General features: G+C 43.4%; 1 protein-coding gene and 1 pseudogene across 2 annotated transcripts in view; one reads left to right on the top strand and one right to left on the bottom strand.

Annotated features, from left to right (window-relative positions):
• The window catches only part of LOC102431517 (CD302 antigen), a 133,573-nt gene that overhangs the window by 4,256 nt on the left and 110,257 nt on the right, over positions 1-19,060 (bottom strand). For both annotated transcript variants that reach the window (XM_014446115.2, XM_006083232.3), the window contains 3 exons: positions 16,427-16,537; positions 5,200-5,316; positions 580-753 (listed from right to left, as the gene is read on the bottom strand). In XM_014446115.2, coding sequence (XP_014301601.1) covers positions 580-753; positions 5,200-5,316; positions 16,427-16,537 — 402 coding nt within the window. The remainder of the gene's footprint in view (positions 1-579; positions 754-5,199; positions 5,317-16,426; positions 16,538-19,060) is intronic.
• On the top strand, positions 881-1,320 carry LOC111823081 (annotated as a pseudogene).

Below are 19,060 nucleotides of genomic sequence, written 5' to 3'. Positions count from 1 at the left end.
TTCTTGTACAGAATCAAATTCTTTTTAAACATTAGAATCCTCTGAACAACAGAAGGAATTTTGACCTCTTACAAACTCTTAAGAATAAGCAGACAGAATAAAAGTATGTGTGGTTCAAAACAAGCCAGTCAGAGAAAGACAAGTATTACATGATCTCACTTATACGTGGACTCTAATGAACAAAATAAACTGACCAGCAAAAAAGATACAGACATTGAAGCATGGAACAGACTGATATTTCAGAGGGATGGGGCAGAGATTAACCAAAGAATTTATATGCATATATGCATAGCCCATGGACAGACAATAGTTCGGGGAAGGCAAGGGAGACATCTGTAATATTTTCAACAAAAAGATAATCTTTTTTTTAAGTATGTGGTTCACCTGATCTGGCCCAACCTTTGAAATGTAAGAGAATTAATGCTTGACTTCCAAGAGATTTGAGAACAAACCACCCTAATGTATTCTGAAGTCTTATTCCCTCCCCTGAGGCATACTTATCTCAAATAAAATTATTTCAAAACCATCCCTACTTTCCCATGCCTCTTAGATTGGAAAAAGGTCTTCAATTGTACTTACTAGCTGCTTTACAAAGGGCTCCTGGCACAGAAGAAACTTCACAATTTCCTTTTTTCCATTCTCCGGTCGTGGTATGCAAAAAGGCACAGGTGTCAACCAGATCCTCCTCCTCATCTTGGTCTGTCCACTTACGAAAAGTCATATTTGACTTATCAAACCACTTGAAACTCTGATCTGTCAGTTAAGAATATTTTCAACATTATCAGTATAAAACCCAAAGGGTCTAGGATTAAAGGTAGAAAGTTAGAAAGGTACGTCTAGTCTAAACATTTGGTTGTAGTATTTTAATTAGAAAAGGAACAGGAACAAGCACCTCCGCCCCAGGAAAAGGAGAAGGAATGGCAATGAAGAGAACCACCATCTCCCCCCACAGACCAAAAGTAGTAGTAGAAACCCTGTCTTTCCCGATTCCTGGGACACAGTCTTCAAGCCGTGACAGTGGTGGAAGCAGCAGCAGCATCAACAGCCAGGACAGGGCCAGTGGGCTAGAAAGTAGCTTGAACCACATGGTCACCGGGTCCAGCCCCAACACCTCTCAGCCCGCACTCGAGCAGTCTGCACTATGCCAAGGTCTTTACTTCCACATCAACCAGACCCTGAAGGAGGCCCACTTTCATAGCCTACAGCACCGAGGCCAGCCTCCAACATGATGGCCTGGCGGTTTCTTACCTTCTGTGAAGGGACAGCACTGTGCAGATTTGATATTTCATCTTACAATGTTTTAAAAAATTGCACAAAAAATGCCTGTTGACTTTTCAGGCTATATTTAAAATAACAGGTTAATAGGCAGTGGATTAATTGTGGTTTTGCTGCACTATTGCAATTTTAAAGGGGCTTTGAAGCAATTTTTTATAGGATTCTTTTGAGGGTGGGTATCAAATCCACGTCAAGGTAATGGTATGAGGAAATCTCATCTGTGTATTGAGTCCATAGTTTGTCCAATTCAGATTGATTTCCAAATCTGTCAATTAGAAATTCTACTTTATGTAAAAAGACCTTTTAAAAATGCGGGATCTTCAATTTTTTAAATTCAATAAACTAGTAAAGAGTATATATATAGCCCTAACCAGTCTGGCTCAGTGGATAGAGCGTTGGCCTGCGGACTGGAGGGTCCCAGGTTTGATTCCAGTCCAGGGCATGTACCTTGGTTGCAGGCACATCCCCAGTGGGGGGCATGCAGGAGGCAGCTGATCGATGGTTCTCTCTCATCGATGTTTCTAACTCTCTATCCCTCTCCCTTCCTCTCTGTAAAAAATCAATAAAATATATTTTTTTATAAAAAAGAGTGTATATATATCTATATGTATATGTGTGCGTATATATATGTATGCACATATATATATCTATATATATATATATATATATATATCCCTAATATGCAAATAGACAGAACAGCGGAACAACCAAGCAACCAAGCAACCGAACAACCAGTCACTATAATATGCGCTGACCACCAGGGGACATGTGCGGAACATGGCGGGCATTAGCAGCAGGTGGCAGAGTGCGGAACATAGTGGGCATCGGCCAAGGAGAGATGGTGGAGCAGGTGAGTGGGGGCACCAGACCAAGGCAGTGTGCCAGTCGCCGTCATCAGTGTGAGCCTCTGGTGGGTACTGAAAATTCTTTGCTCCCACGTGCCGCGGTCCCGCTGGGCGCTCGCACCTGCTGCCGGCGCCCACACCTGCTGCCAGCCCTGGAGCCACTGCTCACACTGGCTGCCAGCCCCGATGGCTCCTGAGGGCTTCTCCACCTCCCCCTGCTTCTGAGGGGCAATCAGGCAGCAGCCGCAGCTTGCACCTGCTGATGGCGCTGGCCCTAATCACTTCTCGCAGTCAGCGGGTGCCAGGAGGATGGCCGTCAGTGTGTGGGAGTGGAGGCAGTGGGAGCAGGGCTGCTGGCAGACAGGGGACTGGAGCTGTGGTGGGAGGGGCCAGGCAGGGGTGCAGAGGATGGGTCAAGACCCACCCTGTGCCTACCACAGCCTCATGGTCCATAGTTCCCTTCAAGGTGCATGAATTTGTGCACTGGGCCCCCAGTATATATATCCTATCTAATAAAAGAGAAACATGGTAATTAGCCGTATGGCGCTACCCTTCCCATTGGCTAATCAGGGAGATATGCAAATTAACTGCCAGCCAAGATGGCGGCCAGCAGCCAGGCAGCTTAAAGCTAACAGGAGGCTTGCTTGCTTCAATGACGGAGGACTCCAACATTCCCCACCTGCCGTTGCCGGCCTCTGAGCTTGCAGTTTGAAACATTGTAACCAATATAGAAGCTAAACAAAATCCCAGTAACCTGTTTTCAGTCAGCCGGGATCTCAGAGCTGGAGTCGCAACAAAGTTTCAAATACAGAAGGTAAACAAAGGCCAGAAACCTGCTTTCAGCAGCCGAGCCTCAGAGAGAAAGCCGGCTCTCAGCTCCAGTGACAGGCATAGAAGGTAAATAAATGCCAGAATAAAAAAAAAAAAAAAAAAAGGAGAGGTTTGGAGCTTCAGTCACCCACCAGCCTGAAAACAGCCCTCAGCCCCTCACCCAGACTGGCCAGGCACCCCAGTGGGGACCCCCACCCTGAAGCAACAAGATGGCGGCTAATTTGCACAATGAAGGCGGGCGGTAGCAGGCAAGGCTGTCTGCGGTCTGGGACCCGGATCTGTGACCCTGCCAGGCGGGGGGGCAGTGCTTGAGGCTGTCCATGGTCCCAGGACCCAGATCTGTGACCCTGCCGGGCAGGGGGCAGCGCTTAAGGCTGTCCACTGTCCCGGGACCCAGATCCGTGACCCTGCCGGGTGGAGGGCAGTGCTTGAGGCTGTCCTCGGTCTCGGGACCCAGATCTGTGACCCTGCCAGGCAGGGGGCAGTGCTTGAGGCTGTCCGCGGTCCCAGGACCTGGATCTGTGACCCTGCCGGGCCCGGGGCAGCGCTTGAGGCTGTGCACGGTCCCGGGACTTGGATCCGTGACCCTTCACAGCGGAGAGGGAGCCATCAGCGCCCAGGAGTGACTGCGCAAGATCTGCCTCCTGGCCCAGAAGGTGCAGGATCGCAGGGACAGCCACCGTGGCGGGCCAGACTGACGTCCTCCTGGCCGCACCACGGGGGTTTGCGGATCTGCAAAGCCAGAGGCCTCGGGTGTGCACATACCCCTCTGGCGTGCGAACATCCCCCAGCACACTGTCACCCTCCCACACCTGCAACAGTTGCAAACCAAGGCGTGCACAAGTTCCCCCCACCTCTCCACCGCACTTCCATCAACCCGGCATGCCTAACACCCTCACAGGATGTGCACACATCCCCTCTGATGCGCTCACGTCCTTTGGAGAGTGTCTGGGTGTTCTGGGTGCTGAGAGTGGGCTCCTGTGAGATGACAGTGAGAGGGCGGAGTGGTGATGCCCTGTTCCCGCAGAGGCCAGTGCAGCTACGAGATCACCTCTGGGGAGTTAATGCAGGTGCTGAGGTTGGAGCAGGTGCAGACAGACACACCTGGTGGGCACAAGCGGCCCTCTCTGAGGTGCCTTTGGTCAGCATTCAAGATCTAGAACCCAGAGGCGGAGAGGAATTCCGTCCTCTCAGTGAAACAGTGGGATAGTCGGGGCGACTGTAGAGGAGAAATGTACTTTGGGTGCCAGCACCCATGAGTGAAGGCTGCCCTGACTGAGCCTTGCTTGCTTGGGGCCTAGTGCACTCCTGCCGGGCAATGGGTGACAGGACGTGCTTTTCCGAATTAATGAGAGAAAACGTTGATTCTCTTGCTGCCCATGAAGGTGGAAAGTGAAGTGGGGAGACATGTGGGGAGTGAGCGAGGTTCCCTGTCTGGGGGTTCCAAATCTGCTGTTGGTTTCTTTCACCACTGATTAGAGATATACAGGGTGTCCCCCCAAAATGTATACACACTTTGAATACCTACTAATTCCAATGGTTTTAAGCATAAGAAAGGAACAACAATGGAGCTGTTATCTGTTAAAAGTGTGGGCACAAACAGGTAGTTGGACATTCCCTGAGGGGTCTCAGATTGGAGAGGGTGAAGGCCAGACTGAGGGGCCCCTTCTCCCCCCCTACCCCAGTGCACGAATTTCATGCACCGGGCTACTAGTATATATATAAAAGAGAAGGAGCATATCCTGTGTACAGGTCAATCAAAGGTATCGGTTCAAGAAGGTTCTGCAGATCTCATATTTGTACAGAAAAAATATATTAATGGAAAATAGCCAAGAAAATAAATTATTAATAGTAAACTTAGTAATTTTATTTTAGAAAGTAATTATGTATTTTCTACAGTGACAATAAATACATTTACATGATACAACCTTGATAGTTGTCCATCTGTATCATAATCATTGACATCGGTACTGATTTTTATAACCCTACCATCTTACAAAATTACTGAACCTAGAACCACATTCTAATCCAGACAAAAGAATCAACTTTGATTCTCACATGTGAAAAACATTGAATTGCACAGGGAAAAGCTGTGGTACAGGTCATGGGTGACGCTAAAACTGCAGTACCTAGACACCAGAGGAAACACCACCTTGAACTAGGGAATTGAAGAATATAAAAGAAAGTGACCAGTTTTACTAATGTTAAGGGGAAAAAAAGGATATATCTCAAGATAAATAGCACTTACCATCAGTGTCAAAAAACATGCCTAGTAGGATATCATCCGGGCTTTTCCATTGCTTTTTCAAAGTATCCAGTATAAAAGCATTTTCTTCTTCATTGTGTATGCTTATCATGTCTGCTCCTGAAATCATTTTAGGTAGGAAAAAAGTCAACATCTTCCCAGAACCAATGAAAATCACATGAAGTATATAAAATTATACAGTATTGAAATACATAATTATACTTTTACATTTTTAATTTAGCTTTAAAATATGCACATCTAAAGAGCACATCATCACTCATGAGAAAAGTAAAATAATGCGATGTACATTGAGCAGAATCATTTTACTAGTATACTCTATTTCAGTGGTTCTCAACCTTCTGGCCCTTTAAATACAGTTCCTCATGTTGTGACCCAACCATAAAATTACTTTCGTTGCTACTTCATAACTGTAATGTTGCCACTGTTATGAATCGTAATGTAAATATCTGATATGCAGGATGGTCTTAGGCGGCCCCTGTGAAAGGGTCGTTCGACCGCCAAAGGGGTCGCGACCCACAGGTTGAGAACCGCTGCTCTATTTCATTCACCTAGAGTTGGTAATCTCATTAACATGAAAGCAAACATCATGAAGAGGCTTGAGCAGTAAAACACATTTTATGTATCTCAACTTTTCCCCACTATCCACTTTCTCTAATGATCCTGGGCCCTCCTGCCCTCATTTCACAAGTATAGAGGGGAGTAGCTCTGACCACACTCAGGATAGCTGCAAAGGAGGGCAACTTGCCTGAATAGTCCCAAGACCTAGTCAAGTTCAAGTAACAAGCAGCGTCTCTGACCTGCCTCACTTACCTGGCCTTCCTGCTCCTGCTGCCCAAAGCCGTTTCCTTCCCATATTTTCCCTGGTCATCCTTAGAACTAAGTCCTGGTGAATGACAAAGGTGGTCCTCATTCTCCCTGGGTAGTTATTAATTGATTTTTCCTGTGACTCTCACCAGGTTCAAGAGGAAGGAGCAACAGCCACACATATTTTTGTCTCACATACATTAACTTTTATATCCTTATAATTGATAAGCTACCTAGCACCCTATAGATATTAGCAGTATCGTCACTTTCCCAAGATATTTAACCTTGTTTCTTAACCCAAAGATTCTCTTGCAAATTAAAAAATAATTCCACTGTCTTAATTGGCTAATACACATAAGAAAACAGTAGTGGAGTTAGTTTCTATTGTGATAGTGTATGATTTTGCAAGATAAAACAATGAATTATGACATTGAAGCTTGTAGCATCCAGAAATCTGGTGGGGGGTGATACAACCTCTGGTAAAGATCGAAGTAACAAGGAACACCCTAACACCCTCTCAGCTGTACTCAGCTAAATGAGGAATATAACATGTTCCTAAGAAAAAAGTATTATGTTACTACTTTCACTTCTATTAAAAGAGACAACCAAGAAATTTAACTACAGAGGGAAAAGAAAACTATAGGGCCAAAAATCTACCCCCAAAGCATACCTTATAGTTAAAGAAGAAACTTACAAACTGGGCAGATGAAAGCTCTATTAGGAATAAAAAATAAAAAGGCAAACACCTTAATAAAAGAAAAAATTGATCTCAAACTGAAAAAGGCAATTCACCCTCACAAAAAGAAATATAACAACTAATATGTGGAAAATGCAATCTTACTGGTAAAGAAATGAAAACTAAAATAAGGAGATGCCGAAACTGGTTTGGCTCAGTGGATAGAGCGTCGGCCTGCGGACTGAAGGGTCCCAGGTTCGATTCTGGTCAAGGGCATGTACCTTGGTTGCGGGCACCTCCCCAGTGCGGGGTGTGCAGGAGGCAGCTGATCGATGTTTCTCTCTCATCGATGTTTCTAACTCTCTATCCCTCTCCCTTCCTCTCTGTGAAAAATCAATAAAATATATTTTTAAAAAAATTAAAATAAAATAAAATAAAATAAGGAGATTTTCAGATTAAACAATGTTGGCCATGGGTGTAGAAAAATAGGAATTCATAAGTGGTTAGTCGGAGTAAAAATCAGTACAATCTTTTTGGAGACAATCCGGCAAGCCCTTTAAAAAGTACATATTCTCTGACCTGGTGATCCTTAACAATAGTGCAAGTTAATATTAGCTCTGTGCTCAAATGAAAGAGGCACAATCACTAATGCTCCTCACTCGTTGCTTATGTCGCTGAGAGACTCGAAAAATTAACCATTATTAGAGGGTTAAGTCAGCTATGGCATATCTAAACAGTGGGGAAATGTTCAGTTATTAGTAAATATACTAATACTTCAGTACTTCATTGGCACTTCCAAAAATACTGAATATTGAAAACTTCCTAAGCAAATACTCTCAAGGTTTTATTATTATTTGCATAATTAATTCACTTCATTGTACTGATGGGGTGGTCATAATAATCTGGCCAGTCATAATAATCTGGCCACTCAGTGTATATTCTACTAGAGGCCCAGTGCACAAAATTCATGCACTCAGGGAGAGAGGGGGGTCCCTCAGCCAGGCCTGTGCCCTCTCATAGTCCAGAAGCCCATGGGAAGCAGGCCTAAGCCGTCAGTTGAACATCCTTAGCACTGCTGTGGAGGTGGGAGAGGCTCCCGCCACCGCCGCTGCGCTCACCAGCCATAAGCCTGGCTTCTGGTGCATTGACCACCAGGGGGCAGCTCCTGCTTTGAGCATCTGCCCCCTGGAGGTCAGTGTGCATCACAGTGACCAGTCATTCTGCCGTTCAATCGATTTGCATATTAGCCTTTTATTATATAGGATTTTTACAAATATGTCAGGAAAATGTTTATCATTTGGACAAACTTTACCTTTGCTACAACATTGAGTAAATTTTCCATCAGATGGTTTTTCATCAGAGAAATTTAGTGATAAGCAAAATTAACATGTAACAGTTATTCCACCACAACTATGTTTGATAAATTGCATCCTCATTTACTTCAATTTCACTGTGAAGGCAGTTCCTACCAGCATTGGTAGTACATTGTCGATGGCTGTTCTTCAGACATATTCTGTCGACAATGCCAGCTTCTCTTGGCTTCAGAGGTATGTTGTACCAATAGTTGGCCTTCAGACATTTCTGTTGATGACGCCGCTTTCTTTCGGCTGCAGAGGCATGTTGTGCCAATAGTTGGTTTCAGACACATTCTGTCGCCGATGCCAGCCTACAGGAATCGGCTCCTTCCTCCCTCCTGTCTGGGTCCCTGGCAGGGGCCAATTGGGGGCGGGGCTGGCCGGGGACAGGGGCCACGGGAGGTTGGGGGGTCGGGGCGGATGGGGGCTCGGGAGGAGTCTCCAGTTGAAGGCCTTGGGGGTGCACTTCCAGTCTTTGTGGCTTGCAGCTTGGGTTGGTGGCCCGCTTGCTGGCTGCTGCTGGCTTTGCAGTCAGGGATGTAGGCCCGAGGTGGAAGGAGGCGGGGAGGGTGCGCGGCCCCAGTGGCGGCACAGGGAGGAAGAGCCCACTCCTCGGCAGGCCCATCCCCAGGTTACGGCCCCTGGTCGTGGCGGTGTCTGCTGGCGACCTGGGGACGCACATGAGGCTGGCACTCAAGTCGCTGTGTCCAGCGGGAAGGGCACTTGCTCCCCACCACCCCAATTTTACAAATGCTGTGCTTAAACCGGTTTTAAAAGTAGAAAGGCCAGTGCGGCCAAGCTGAATAAACCTCTGCGGGAGCGACCAGTGGGGTCCTGCCCCCCCCATCTCCCCGCCGCCAGTCACCACTGTCCCCCAATTGCCCCGCCTCCCTTGGTCCCCTCCCTCTGCCTGCTAGCACCCACCTTGGCTGGCCTGGCGCCGCCTGCTCACTGGCCTCCCCCGCTCCAACTGGTCAGTCAATTTGCATATTAAGCTTTTCTTATATAGGCTATTTACTGCCATGTAAAGACATTTTAAGAGAAAATGAGGATTACAGAACATTTTTGCCTAATATCCATTTATATATTTAAGCAAACATTTATTAAAATGTATTTGCTTGGAGGTGGGGAGTCTAGAAGGAGACTTAACCAAAATGCTTTCAATCATTACTTTTCCTTAGGGTAGTGCAATTTAGGATGATTTTGTTTCATTTTTTTAAAAATATATTTTATTGATTTTTTACAGAGAGGAAGGGAGAGAGATAGAGAGTCAGAAACATCGATGAGAGAGAAACATCGATCAGCTGCCTCGCGGACTGAAAGGTCCCAGGTTCGATTCCGGTCAAGGGCATGTACCTGGGTTGCGGGCACATCCCCAGTAGGGGATGTGCCCGACGCTCTATCCACTGAGCCAGACTGGTTTCGGCTATTTTGTTTCATTTTTAAAATATTTGCATATGTGTTTTTCTAAGTTTTCTGCAGTGATCATGCCTCAGTTGTGTAATTAAGAAAGAACTTTGAAAAGAAAAATAAGACTGACATTAAAATACTTAATAGTATTTTAATTAATCCCAAATCAAGATTCAGCAAGATTCTCTCAGTCATCTTCAGTTTTAAAAACTCCAGTTCTTATCAGTTCCACCTGCTGTCACCTCCTATCTACTGAATGTCATAGAGACTTTCAATCTGTTTTACCCTAGTATTTACTTACTTATCATTTGAAATGTGACCAAAAATGCCACACTAGAAAACTCCTCAAGGGAAATATTTTACCATGTGACACTTCAGGCATAAGTGCTGAGATTAGTTTTTCATCATTTTCTCTGACCTTGTAGCAGCCAGGGGAACTTTAATGATTTTTAACATTGTAATCTAATTAAGTACTGTATACACTTAAATTACTATGTCATTTTCTTTAACAAATGACAGCATAAGACCCTAAAGAATGCATGCACACAAGCAATTTTTTTTTACATGCATTATTAGTGACACTACCTGCTGAGATGTAATTTGGGTCTTTAATTCTTTTTATGGCTAGTGACATAGCTCATAGATCACAAAAAGGAAAGATTGAAAATACTCATTTTTTCTATTGCAATGATAATATATAAATTTAGGGTAAATGCTGCAAAATAAGAAAAACTTTAGCCTCTCACAATTATTTTCCTAAAGGAATCATAGTATCAAGAATAACGGAGAGGTAACATCAAGTAAATTAGAACAAAGCACAGGGAATATTTCTAGATATAGCTCTCTGCAGCTCAAAAGGTAGCAAGTCACTAATTGTGTATACTAGTACTAGTATATGCCCTTAATGACAGGTTTATGATATAATTTTGTGAGGCTGTGAAGATTTAATAAATCCAAATGTAAATATTCTAGAAGTCCTTGTGCTTTTCTTTTGCATACATAGCAAACACTGGATTGATGTCCACTACTGTTCTAAACCAAAACACGATCCTATCCAAAAATAAGTAACAGCATTATAAACACATTTTAGCTAATCTTCTGGCTCATCAATGAAATGGGTATTTCCATAGTGGAGGAAATAAAAAGGATTATCACATAAATGGTGAGAATTGTATGAGAATTTTTAAAAAATCAGTAAGACAAGCTGAATTTATACATTTTAACTGGGTGGGAAAATTATTTTTCTTTTGACACTAGACAAATTGTATAAGCAAATTTACATACAACAATTTAAAATTCCTAAATGGTTTCCCAGCTTGAACAAGTAGAGTTAATGGACTCTGAAACAAGCCACAAAGTTGCTGGGTGTTTTCTATTTTGTTTTGCTTTGCTAAAGAAAAATAGCAAATACAGCTAACCACAGTTGAGTTGTAGAGAAAGTCAGTCACAAGTATTAAGTACTAGAGGCCCGGTGCACAAAAATTTGTGCACTGGGGGGGGGGGAAGGGGGTCCCCCAGCCCGGCCTGTGCCCTCTCGAAGTCTGGGACCCCTCGGGAGATAACGACCTGCTGGCTTAGGCCTGCTCCCGGGTGGCAGAGGGCAGGCCCAATCCGTAGGTGTAGCCCCTGGTCAGGCTCAGAGCAGGGCCGATTGGGGAGTTGGGGCACTGCCCCATCATGCACAGAGCAGGGCGGATCGGGAGGTTGCGATGCTACCCTCAGTCATGCTCAGGGTAGGGCCGATTGGGGGGTTGGGGCACCGCCGCGTCACACTCAAGGCAGGGTCGATGGGGAGGTTGGGGCGCCACCCCCTGTCACGCACAGAGCAGGGCCGATCAGGGGGTTGGGGCGCTGCCCCCTGTCACTCACAGAGCAGGGCCAATCAGGAGGTTGGGGCACTGCCCCCTGTCACTCACAGAGCAGGGCCAATCAGGGGGTTGGGGAGCTCCCCCCTGTCACGCACAGAGTAGGGCCGATAGGGGAGTTGGGGCGCTGCACCCTGTCACACTCAGGGCAGGGCCAATGGGGAGGTTATGGCTCTACCCTGTCACACACAGAGCAAGGCCCGTGGAGGGGGGTTGGGGCACCACCCTCTATCACCCACAGAGCAGGGCCGATCAGGGGGTTGGGGCGCCACCACTGTCACAGTCAGGGCAGGACCGATGGAGAGGTTATGGCTCTACTCTGTCACACACAGAGCAGGGCCCATGGGGGTGGGGGTTGGGGTGCCACCCTCTACCACCCACAGAGCAGGGCCGATCAGGGGGTTGGGGTGCCGCCACTGTCAAACACAGAGCTGCAGGGCAATCAGGGGATTGGGGAGCTCCCCCCTATCAGGCACATAGCAGGGCTGATCAGGGGGTTGGGGCTCCTTCCCCTGTCACGAACAGAGCAGGGCGGATAGGGAGGTTGTGGCCCCGCCCCCTGTCACACACAGAGCTGCAGGGCGATCAGGGGGTTTGGGCGCTGCCCCCTGTCACGCTGATCCTGGTGCGGGGAGGCATATTACCCTTTTACTATATAGGATAGAGGCCTGGTGCACGGGTGGGGGCCGGCTGGTTTGCCCTGAAGGATGTCCTGGATCAGGGTGGGGGTCCCCACTTGGGTGCCTGGCCAGTCTGGCTGAGGGGCTGAGGGCTGTTTTCTGGAAGTGGGTGACTGAAGCTCCCAATCGCTCCTCTTTTTCTTTTTTTCTTTTTTATTCTGAGCCAGCTTTAGCTCTGAGGCCTCACTGCTGAAAACATGGATACAATGTTGTGGTCCGGCTGGCTGAAGGCAGGCTGACTGAAAGCTGGTTTCTGGGGTTTTGTTTAGCTTCTATATTTGCAACATAGTACATAGTTGCTTAGAGTTGCAGCTGAGAGGCCGGGAGCGGCAGGCGGGGAACGTTGGAGTCCGCCATCACTGGAGCAAGCAAGCCTCCCTGCTCGCTTCAGTGCATGGCTGCTGGCTGCCATCTTGGCTGACAGTTAATTTGCATAAGGATATGCTGATTAGCCAATGGGAAGGGTAGCGGTCGTATGCTAATTACCATGTTTCTCTTTTATTAGTGTAGATGCCTCTGTATAGTAAGCAGTTGCTTAACTGCATAAGGTAAGTATTAAAGCTGGACAATGAACTTTCACCTTGTGGTTCATACAAGCTAATAAGAGTATAGGAACCTGTCCTTGCTTGGCTCTCAGTCTCCAATATCATTAATTTCTGCAATTGAAATCTGGTTTATGTCTAAGTATCTATATATGTAAAGGCCTAATATGCAAAGTGTCCCCTCGGGAATTTGACTGACCAGAAGTTTGATCACTCACTATGCCGTGGGCTGACCACCAGGGGGCCGCGTGGAGCAAAGGAAGGCCCAGCCAGCAGCTGGCAGCTGGGGAAGGGAGGCCCTGGCTGGCAGCTGTTAGGGACCCTAACCACGCATGAATTTCATGCACTGAGCCTCTAGTACAGCGGTTCTCAACCTGTGGGTCATGACCCCTTTGGGGGTCGAAAGACCCTTTCACAGGGGTCGCCTAAGGCCATCGGAAAACACATATATAATTTATATTGTTTTTGTGATTAATCACTATGCTTTAATTATGTTCAATTTGTAACAATGAAATTGGGGGTCACCACAACATGAGGAACTGTATTGAAGGGTCGAGGCATTAGGAAGGTTGAGAACCACTGCTCTAGTACTTAATAAAATATTGTTTTATTTCTTATTTTTCTGTTTTGTTAATCATCACATGAAGATATTTTCTCCATTGCTTTTCAGAAAGAGTAGGAGGGAGGGAGGGGAAAGAGAAAGAGAGAGAAAAAGAGAGAGAAAGAGGAAGAGGAACATCGATGTGAGAGAGATGTTTACCTCCTGCACCGTCACGACTGGGGTAGGGTGCAAACCCACAACCAAGGTACGTATCCTTCACTGGGAATCAAAATCCTTGGAGGGGGGTAGGGGAACCCTTTGGTGTGCAAGCTGACGCTCTAACTACTGAGCACACCAGCCAGGGCATAAATGATTTTCTTAAAAGAAAATAGTTGTAGGGGAAATTCCATTTTAAAATCTTGTAAGACCAGCAAAATTCCTGTTATTCAATTTCCTTGAAATGAAATCAAATTGACATGTTGGAAATTTTGTCTTTTTTTCAAAGAGCCAATGTTCGACACCATTTAGCAGGCAACAGTTTTTCAAAAGGAAACAATAACTATGCATTAAGTAGTATGTGGCACTTACTAGGATTAAAAACTTCTATGCTTACATATATTCCTTCTATGATAAATAACTCTTATTTTAACTAAAATATTTATAATACAATTTGATAGTATTCCAAATGTTATACTGGTGCGTTGTCAGAAATTTCGTCTTTTAGGTAAAGGGCATTTCTGAATGCTAGAGTGATTAATATGCCTAAGTCAAAATTTCATGAAAAGATCTACAGATCTCTAGATATTAAACAATAATAAAAAGCACCTTTAAAGAATCAATGACTCAATTCACCATCATAGATACATCAGTTGAAAAAGATGCTAGTTTACAGCATCATAGTTTTTTAAACCACTTTTTATTTTTCAATTACAGTTGACATACAATATTAGTTTCAGATGTACACCCCAGTGATTACATATTGTATAACTTACAAAGTGATCATCCCAATAAATCTCCTACCCATCTGACACTATACATAGTTATTAGAATAGTACTGGCTATATTCCCTATGTTGTACTTTACATCCTCAAGACTGTTCTGCAACTACCAATTTGTACTTCTTAATCCCTTCAACTTTTTCACCAATGCCCCAACCTCCCTCCCATCTGGCAACCATCAAAATGTTCTCTGTATCTATGAGTCTGTTTCTATTCTGCTTATTCATTTATTTTGTTTTTTAGATTCAATTGGTGATAGATATGTATTTATTGCCATTTTGGTCTTTTTATCCCCTTCTTCTTCTTAAAGAAGGCCCTTTAAACATTTCATGTAATACTGCTTTGGTGGTGATGAACTCCTTTAGCTTTTTCTCATCTCAGAAGCTCATTATATGTCTTTTGATTCTCAATGATAGCTTTGCTGGGTAATCTTGGTTGTAGGTTCTTGCTTTTAATCACTTTGAACATTTCTTGCCACTCCCTTCTGGATGGCGAAGTTTCTGTTGAGAAATCAGCTGGAAGTCTTATGGGTGCTCCTTTGTAGGTAACTAACTGCTTTTCTCTTATTGCTTTTAAGCTTCTCTCTTTGTCTTTAACCTTTTGCATTTTAATTATGATGTATCTTTGTGTGGGCCTCTTTGGGCTCATATTGTTAGGGACGCTCTGTGCTTCCTAGACTTGTATGTCTATTTCTTTCACTAGGTTAGGGAAGTTTTTATGTCATTATTTTTTCAAATAGGTTTTCAATTTCTTGCTCTCTTTCCTCTCCTTCTGGCACCCCCATGATGCCAATTTGGTACTCTTGAAGTTGTCCCAGAGGCTCCTTACACTATCTTAATTTTTTGGTTTTTTTTCTCTTTGCTGTTGTGATTGGGTGGTTTTGCTCCCTTATATTCCAAATCACTGGTTTGATTCTCAGCTTCATCTACTCTATTGTTGATTCCCTGTAAGTTATTCTTCACTTGAGTTAGTGTAACCTTCATTTCTGACTGGTTCTTTTTTAAGGTTTCCAAGTGCTTTTTAGTGCTGCTGAAGTTCTCCCTTAGTTCTCAGGGGTGACCTCTACAGTTGAGATATCCCTCCTGATTTTTATCCACCACACGTGGGTGTGTGACCAGCCCTGTTCTGCATCTCCACCCCTCCTACCAGTCTGGATGTGGCTTCTTAGTTAATCCCCTAGTTCTAGGGCTTCTGTTCAGCTATATTTCAGGCAGTTTTGAATGATGGTTGTTCTGTAGTTAAGTTGTAATTTTGATATGGTTGTGGGGGATTCTAGTACCGCTTTTTCCTATGCCCCCATTTTGACTAGAAGTTCACATCAGAGTTTAATTTTGAGCCAATGATGATCACAACAGTTACAGGCTAACAACAGGATGCACTTTGAGCTAAAAAGTCAAATATATAAAGAGCATACAAGTAGATCTTTTTATTTTTATTTATTTATTTATTTTAGACCTTTTAAAAAATAACTTTTATTTAAAATATTTCACTGCCCTAGCTGTTTTGGCTCAGTGGATAGAGCATTGGCCTGTGGACTGAAAGGTTCCGGGTTCAATTCTGGTCAAGGGCACATGCCTGGGTTGTGGGCTCGATCCCTAGTAGGGGATGTGCAGGAGGCAGCCAATCAATGATTCTCTCGCATCATTGATGTTTCTCTCTCTCCCTCTCCCTTCCTCTCTGAAATCAATAAAAATCTATTTAAAAAAATAATAAAATATTTCACGATGTGAAGTTACAAATGTATTTCCCAGAGAATATTGAACATACCCTCTAGCAAATATCCTTTCTCTTATTTTTCTCTAATGTATACTTCTTTACCACAGTCTTACTTCATGGTTCCTTGTCACCTGATTTCTGCTCACACACATGCCTGAAATAGCACTTTCAGGGCAGAACAACAGAGTGACCCAGAACTCTGGTCCTAAAGTCAGACACACCCTGGTTTGAATCCTGGCTCTACCAATTATGACCTGTGTGACCTTGAACAAATAACTGAATTAAATTTCTTCTTGATAAAAGAAGGTTTGTTATAATAATTGAAGCCAATTAAAATATATGGTGTGCTTAAGCACAGTGCCTGGCACAGAGCAGGCACATTATTTAGACCCTGCTGTTGCTACTGTTCTTCCACTCTGCTAGGACAGCAATGTGCTGTATAGCACAGAGTACATGACCAATAACTGTCTTCCACCCAGTTCCACTGCCTGTGGCTTGTATATTGCAGAATACGGTTATTATAAGGACCCAGGGAGATATAACAAACAGTTGTTTTAAAAGAAATTAGTAAACACTATTTACTGATTTCTGAAAGGCAAAAGAAAAAGAATAAACTCCTTACCATGGTCAGTACACTGATTTCTGACATCCTCTATGCTTTCTACTTTGATGGTTTCTTGAAGAAAAATGTAACAACTGTCTTGGAACTGAACCCAGTTGGATGAAGGACAGTCTATGTGGAAAAAGAGAAACACTGTTCAGTAACTTGAAAATAAGAATTTCATGAATTCCTACAGATAAAAATATTAGATTTTCACAGAAAAAAGGAAAGGCAATTGCCCTTGTTAATTCAGCAACAAGGCTTTCAGTTTTTGTTAAAATAAGAAATTGACGAGTGTGACAGTAATTTATTTTTCTCCATTAAAAATGACGGCAACGAGAACTGAGCAAATGAATCTCTTCTGGTTTTACAGAGCAAAGTTCTAAGTCTTTGGGTTGCTTAGGAATTCAGACATAAATTATAGCATTATTGCCAAGGCAACAAACTATCAAGGAAGACAATCAGAATTTCAAGCTCTTTTTAAGGTCACCTTTGTAGCATGCAGTAACAATTCCAAAAGTCTTAGTTTTATAAGATCTTTTTGTTAAAATTATACTTCCAAGAACAGAGAAGAAAACAAGTTGCTGGAATATGAATACTCAGACAAGTTTTCATACTGCACTGGAAAACAAGATTGATGTTCTTCTGAATGTTCTTAATTTATCACCTCATGAAAGCAGATTCTTAGAACTGGTTCTAGGAAACACAACTGTTTCTCGCCCTTTACAGCTGTGAGGTAGAGGCACATCTCCTTCGTTTCCATCTTGGTCTCTCTTGTTGGTCATTATAAAGGGGTACAGTTTAAAGCCGTGGTTCTAGAACTTCATTATTAGCATTACAAGCAAAAGTAGGCCTGCCTGTAAGAGTTCAGTTTCAACGGCCAGAATGGACAAAGGATACAAGGTATTTACTGAATTTCAGTGAATAAAGGAGCATAAGGCATGAATCTTCCATATTCTCTCAGGTCTACATAGGGAAAAGCACTAAGATTTTACATTGTTTTATTTTTAAGTTCGGTATGTATTATAATTTTAAGACAAACAAGTAGAAGGATGCCCTACTACAAAGATCAGAACTTAACAATCAGCTATGTGAGTCTAAATTCAGCAACTTCGATTTTACTAAGCTCAGGATGTGGCAGAGACCAGGAGTTGTCTCTGGTACTAGACCTCAGCACAGAGTACATGACCACCAAGCTAGGTTATTTCCCAGTCTTCTAGTAACTTCTGGACAATCAGGTCTGAGCAGAGGTGAAACGTGTAAAATGTGTCCAGCCAGTGTGGGTCAGTGTTTGAGCATCAACCTATGAACCAGAAGTTCAATTCTCAGTCAGGTCACATCCCCAGGTTGCGGGCTCGATCCCCAGTAGGGTCCATGCAGGAGGCAGCTGGTCAATGATTCTCTCTCATCATTGGTGTTTCTCTCTCTCTCTCTGTCTCTCCCTTCCTCTCTGAAATCAATTAAAAAAAATTTTTTTTTAAGGAAGAAGTGTGCTCCTTGGACCATATGTCCCCTTTCCCACTGGCTTGAATATGGTTAGCCATCTCTAATCCTGTAAACCAGGGGTCCTCAAACTACGGCCCGTGGGCCACATGCAAATAGACGGAAGGATCCTAGGTGGAGCCATCATATCACACTCAAGTTGTAACAAGGAAGAAAAGAAACTTCTGTGTGGTTAAATTCACTGTTAATTCAGGTCACTGTTATAGCAGCTGGATCAATAACCTACTTAGTACAATGGGCTACTCAGAATCATCCTGATGTATGAGACTTGAGTTTTTCCATTGCCATATAGTATTGTATGAATTTATTCATTCTTCTGTTGATGATATTTGGATAGTTTCTAATTGGTGTCCATTAAGTACTCTTGCTATAAACACATTGGGCATCTTTCGGTGCACATAGGAATGCTTTCTCATGGGTATATTTCTAGAAGTGGAATGCTGGGTCATAGAGGTATCTCTGTGTCTAGCTTTGGCAGATACTGCCAACACTTTTGCAAAGTGATTATAATTCTTACAAGCAGCAATTAGGTACATGCCCGCAACCAAGGTACATGCCCTTGACCGGAATAGAACCCGGGACCCTTCAGTCCGCAGGCCGACGCTCTATCCACTGAGCCAAACCGGTTTGGCATATAATATTTGTTTTGTAATTAGAATATTTCAATTAATATTTAATGTAGTTACTGATGCATTTGTGTTTATATATACCATGTTACCATTTGTTTTCTATTTGTCCTACTTGTTTTATGTTCCTTTTCCCCCTTTTTGTGTTTTTTTTTAGATTACTAAATATTTTTAAGTTCCATTTTTCTTTTAGCTTATTAAATAAATTTTCTTTAATTTTATTTCTGTAGTGGGAACCCTGAAAATTACAACATGCCACCTTACCTAAATTTTATTGGTACCTAAAATAAATTAGTACTTTTACCACTTCCTAGACAATGCTAGGATCTTATAATAATTGAATTTCATGGACCTCCCTTCCTTTGTATTATTGTTTTATTACTATTTTGCATGGTCAATGTTCCTTTACATGTAAACACATATTCACCTACTCTGTTGTTCTTCATTCCTTCTTACATTTCTGTGTTACTAAGTGTCTCTATCTACCTTCATGTTTGAAGGATATTTTTGCAAATACAGAATTCTA

Source organism: Myotis lucifugus, unplaced genomic scaffold, assembly GCF_000147115.1.
Source record: "Myotis lucifugus unplaced genomic scaffold, Myoluc2.0 scaffold_5, whole genome shotgun sequence".
Lineage (NCBI taxonomy): Eukaryota > Metazoa > Chordata > Mammalia > Chiroptera > Vespertilionidae > Myotis > Myotis lucifugus.
This window is presented reverse-complemented; position numbering and strand designations above follow the sequence as displayed.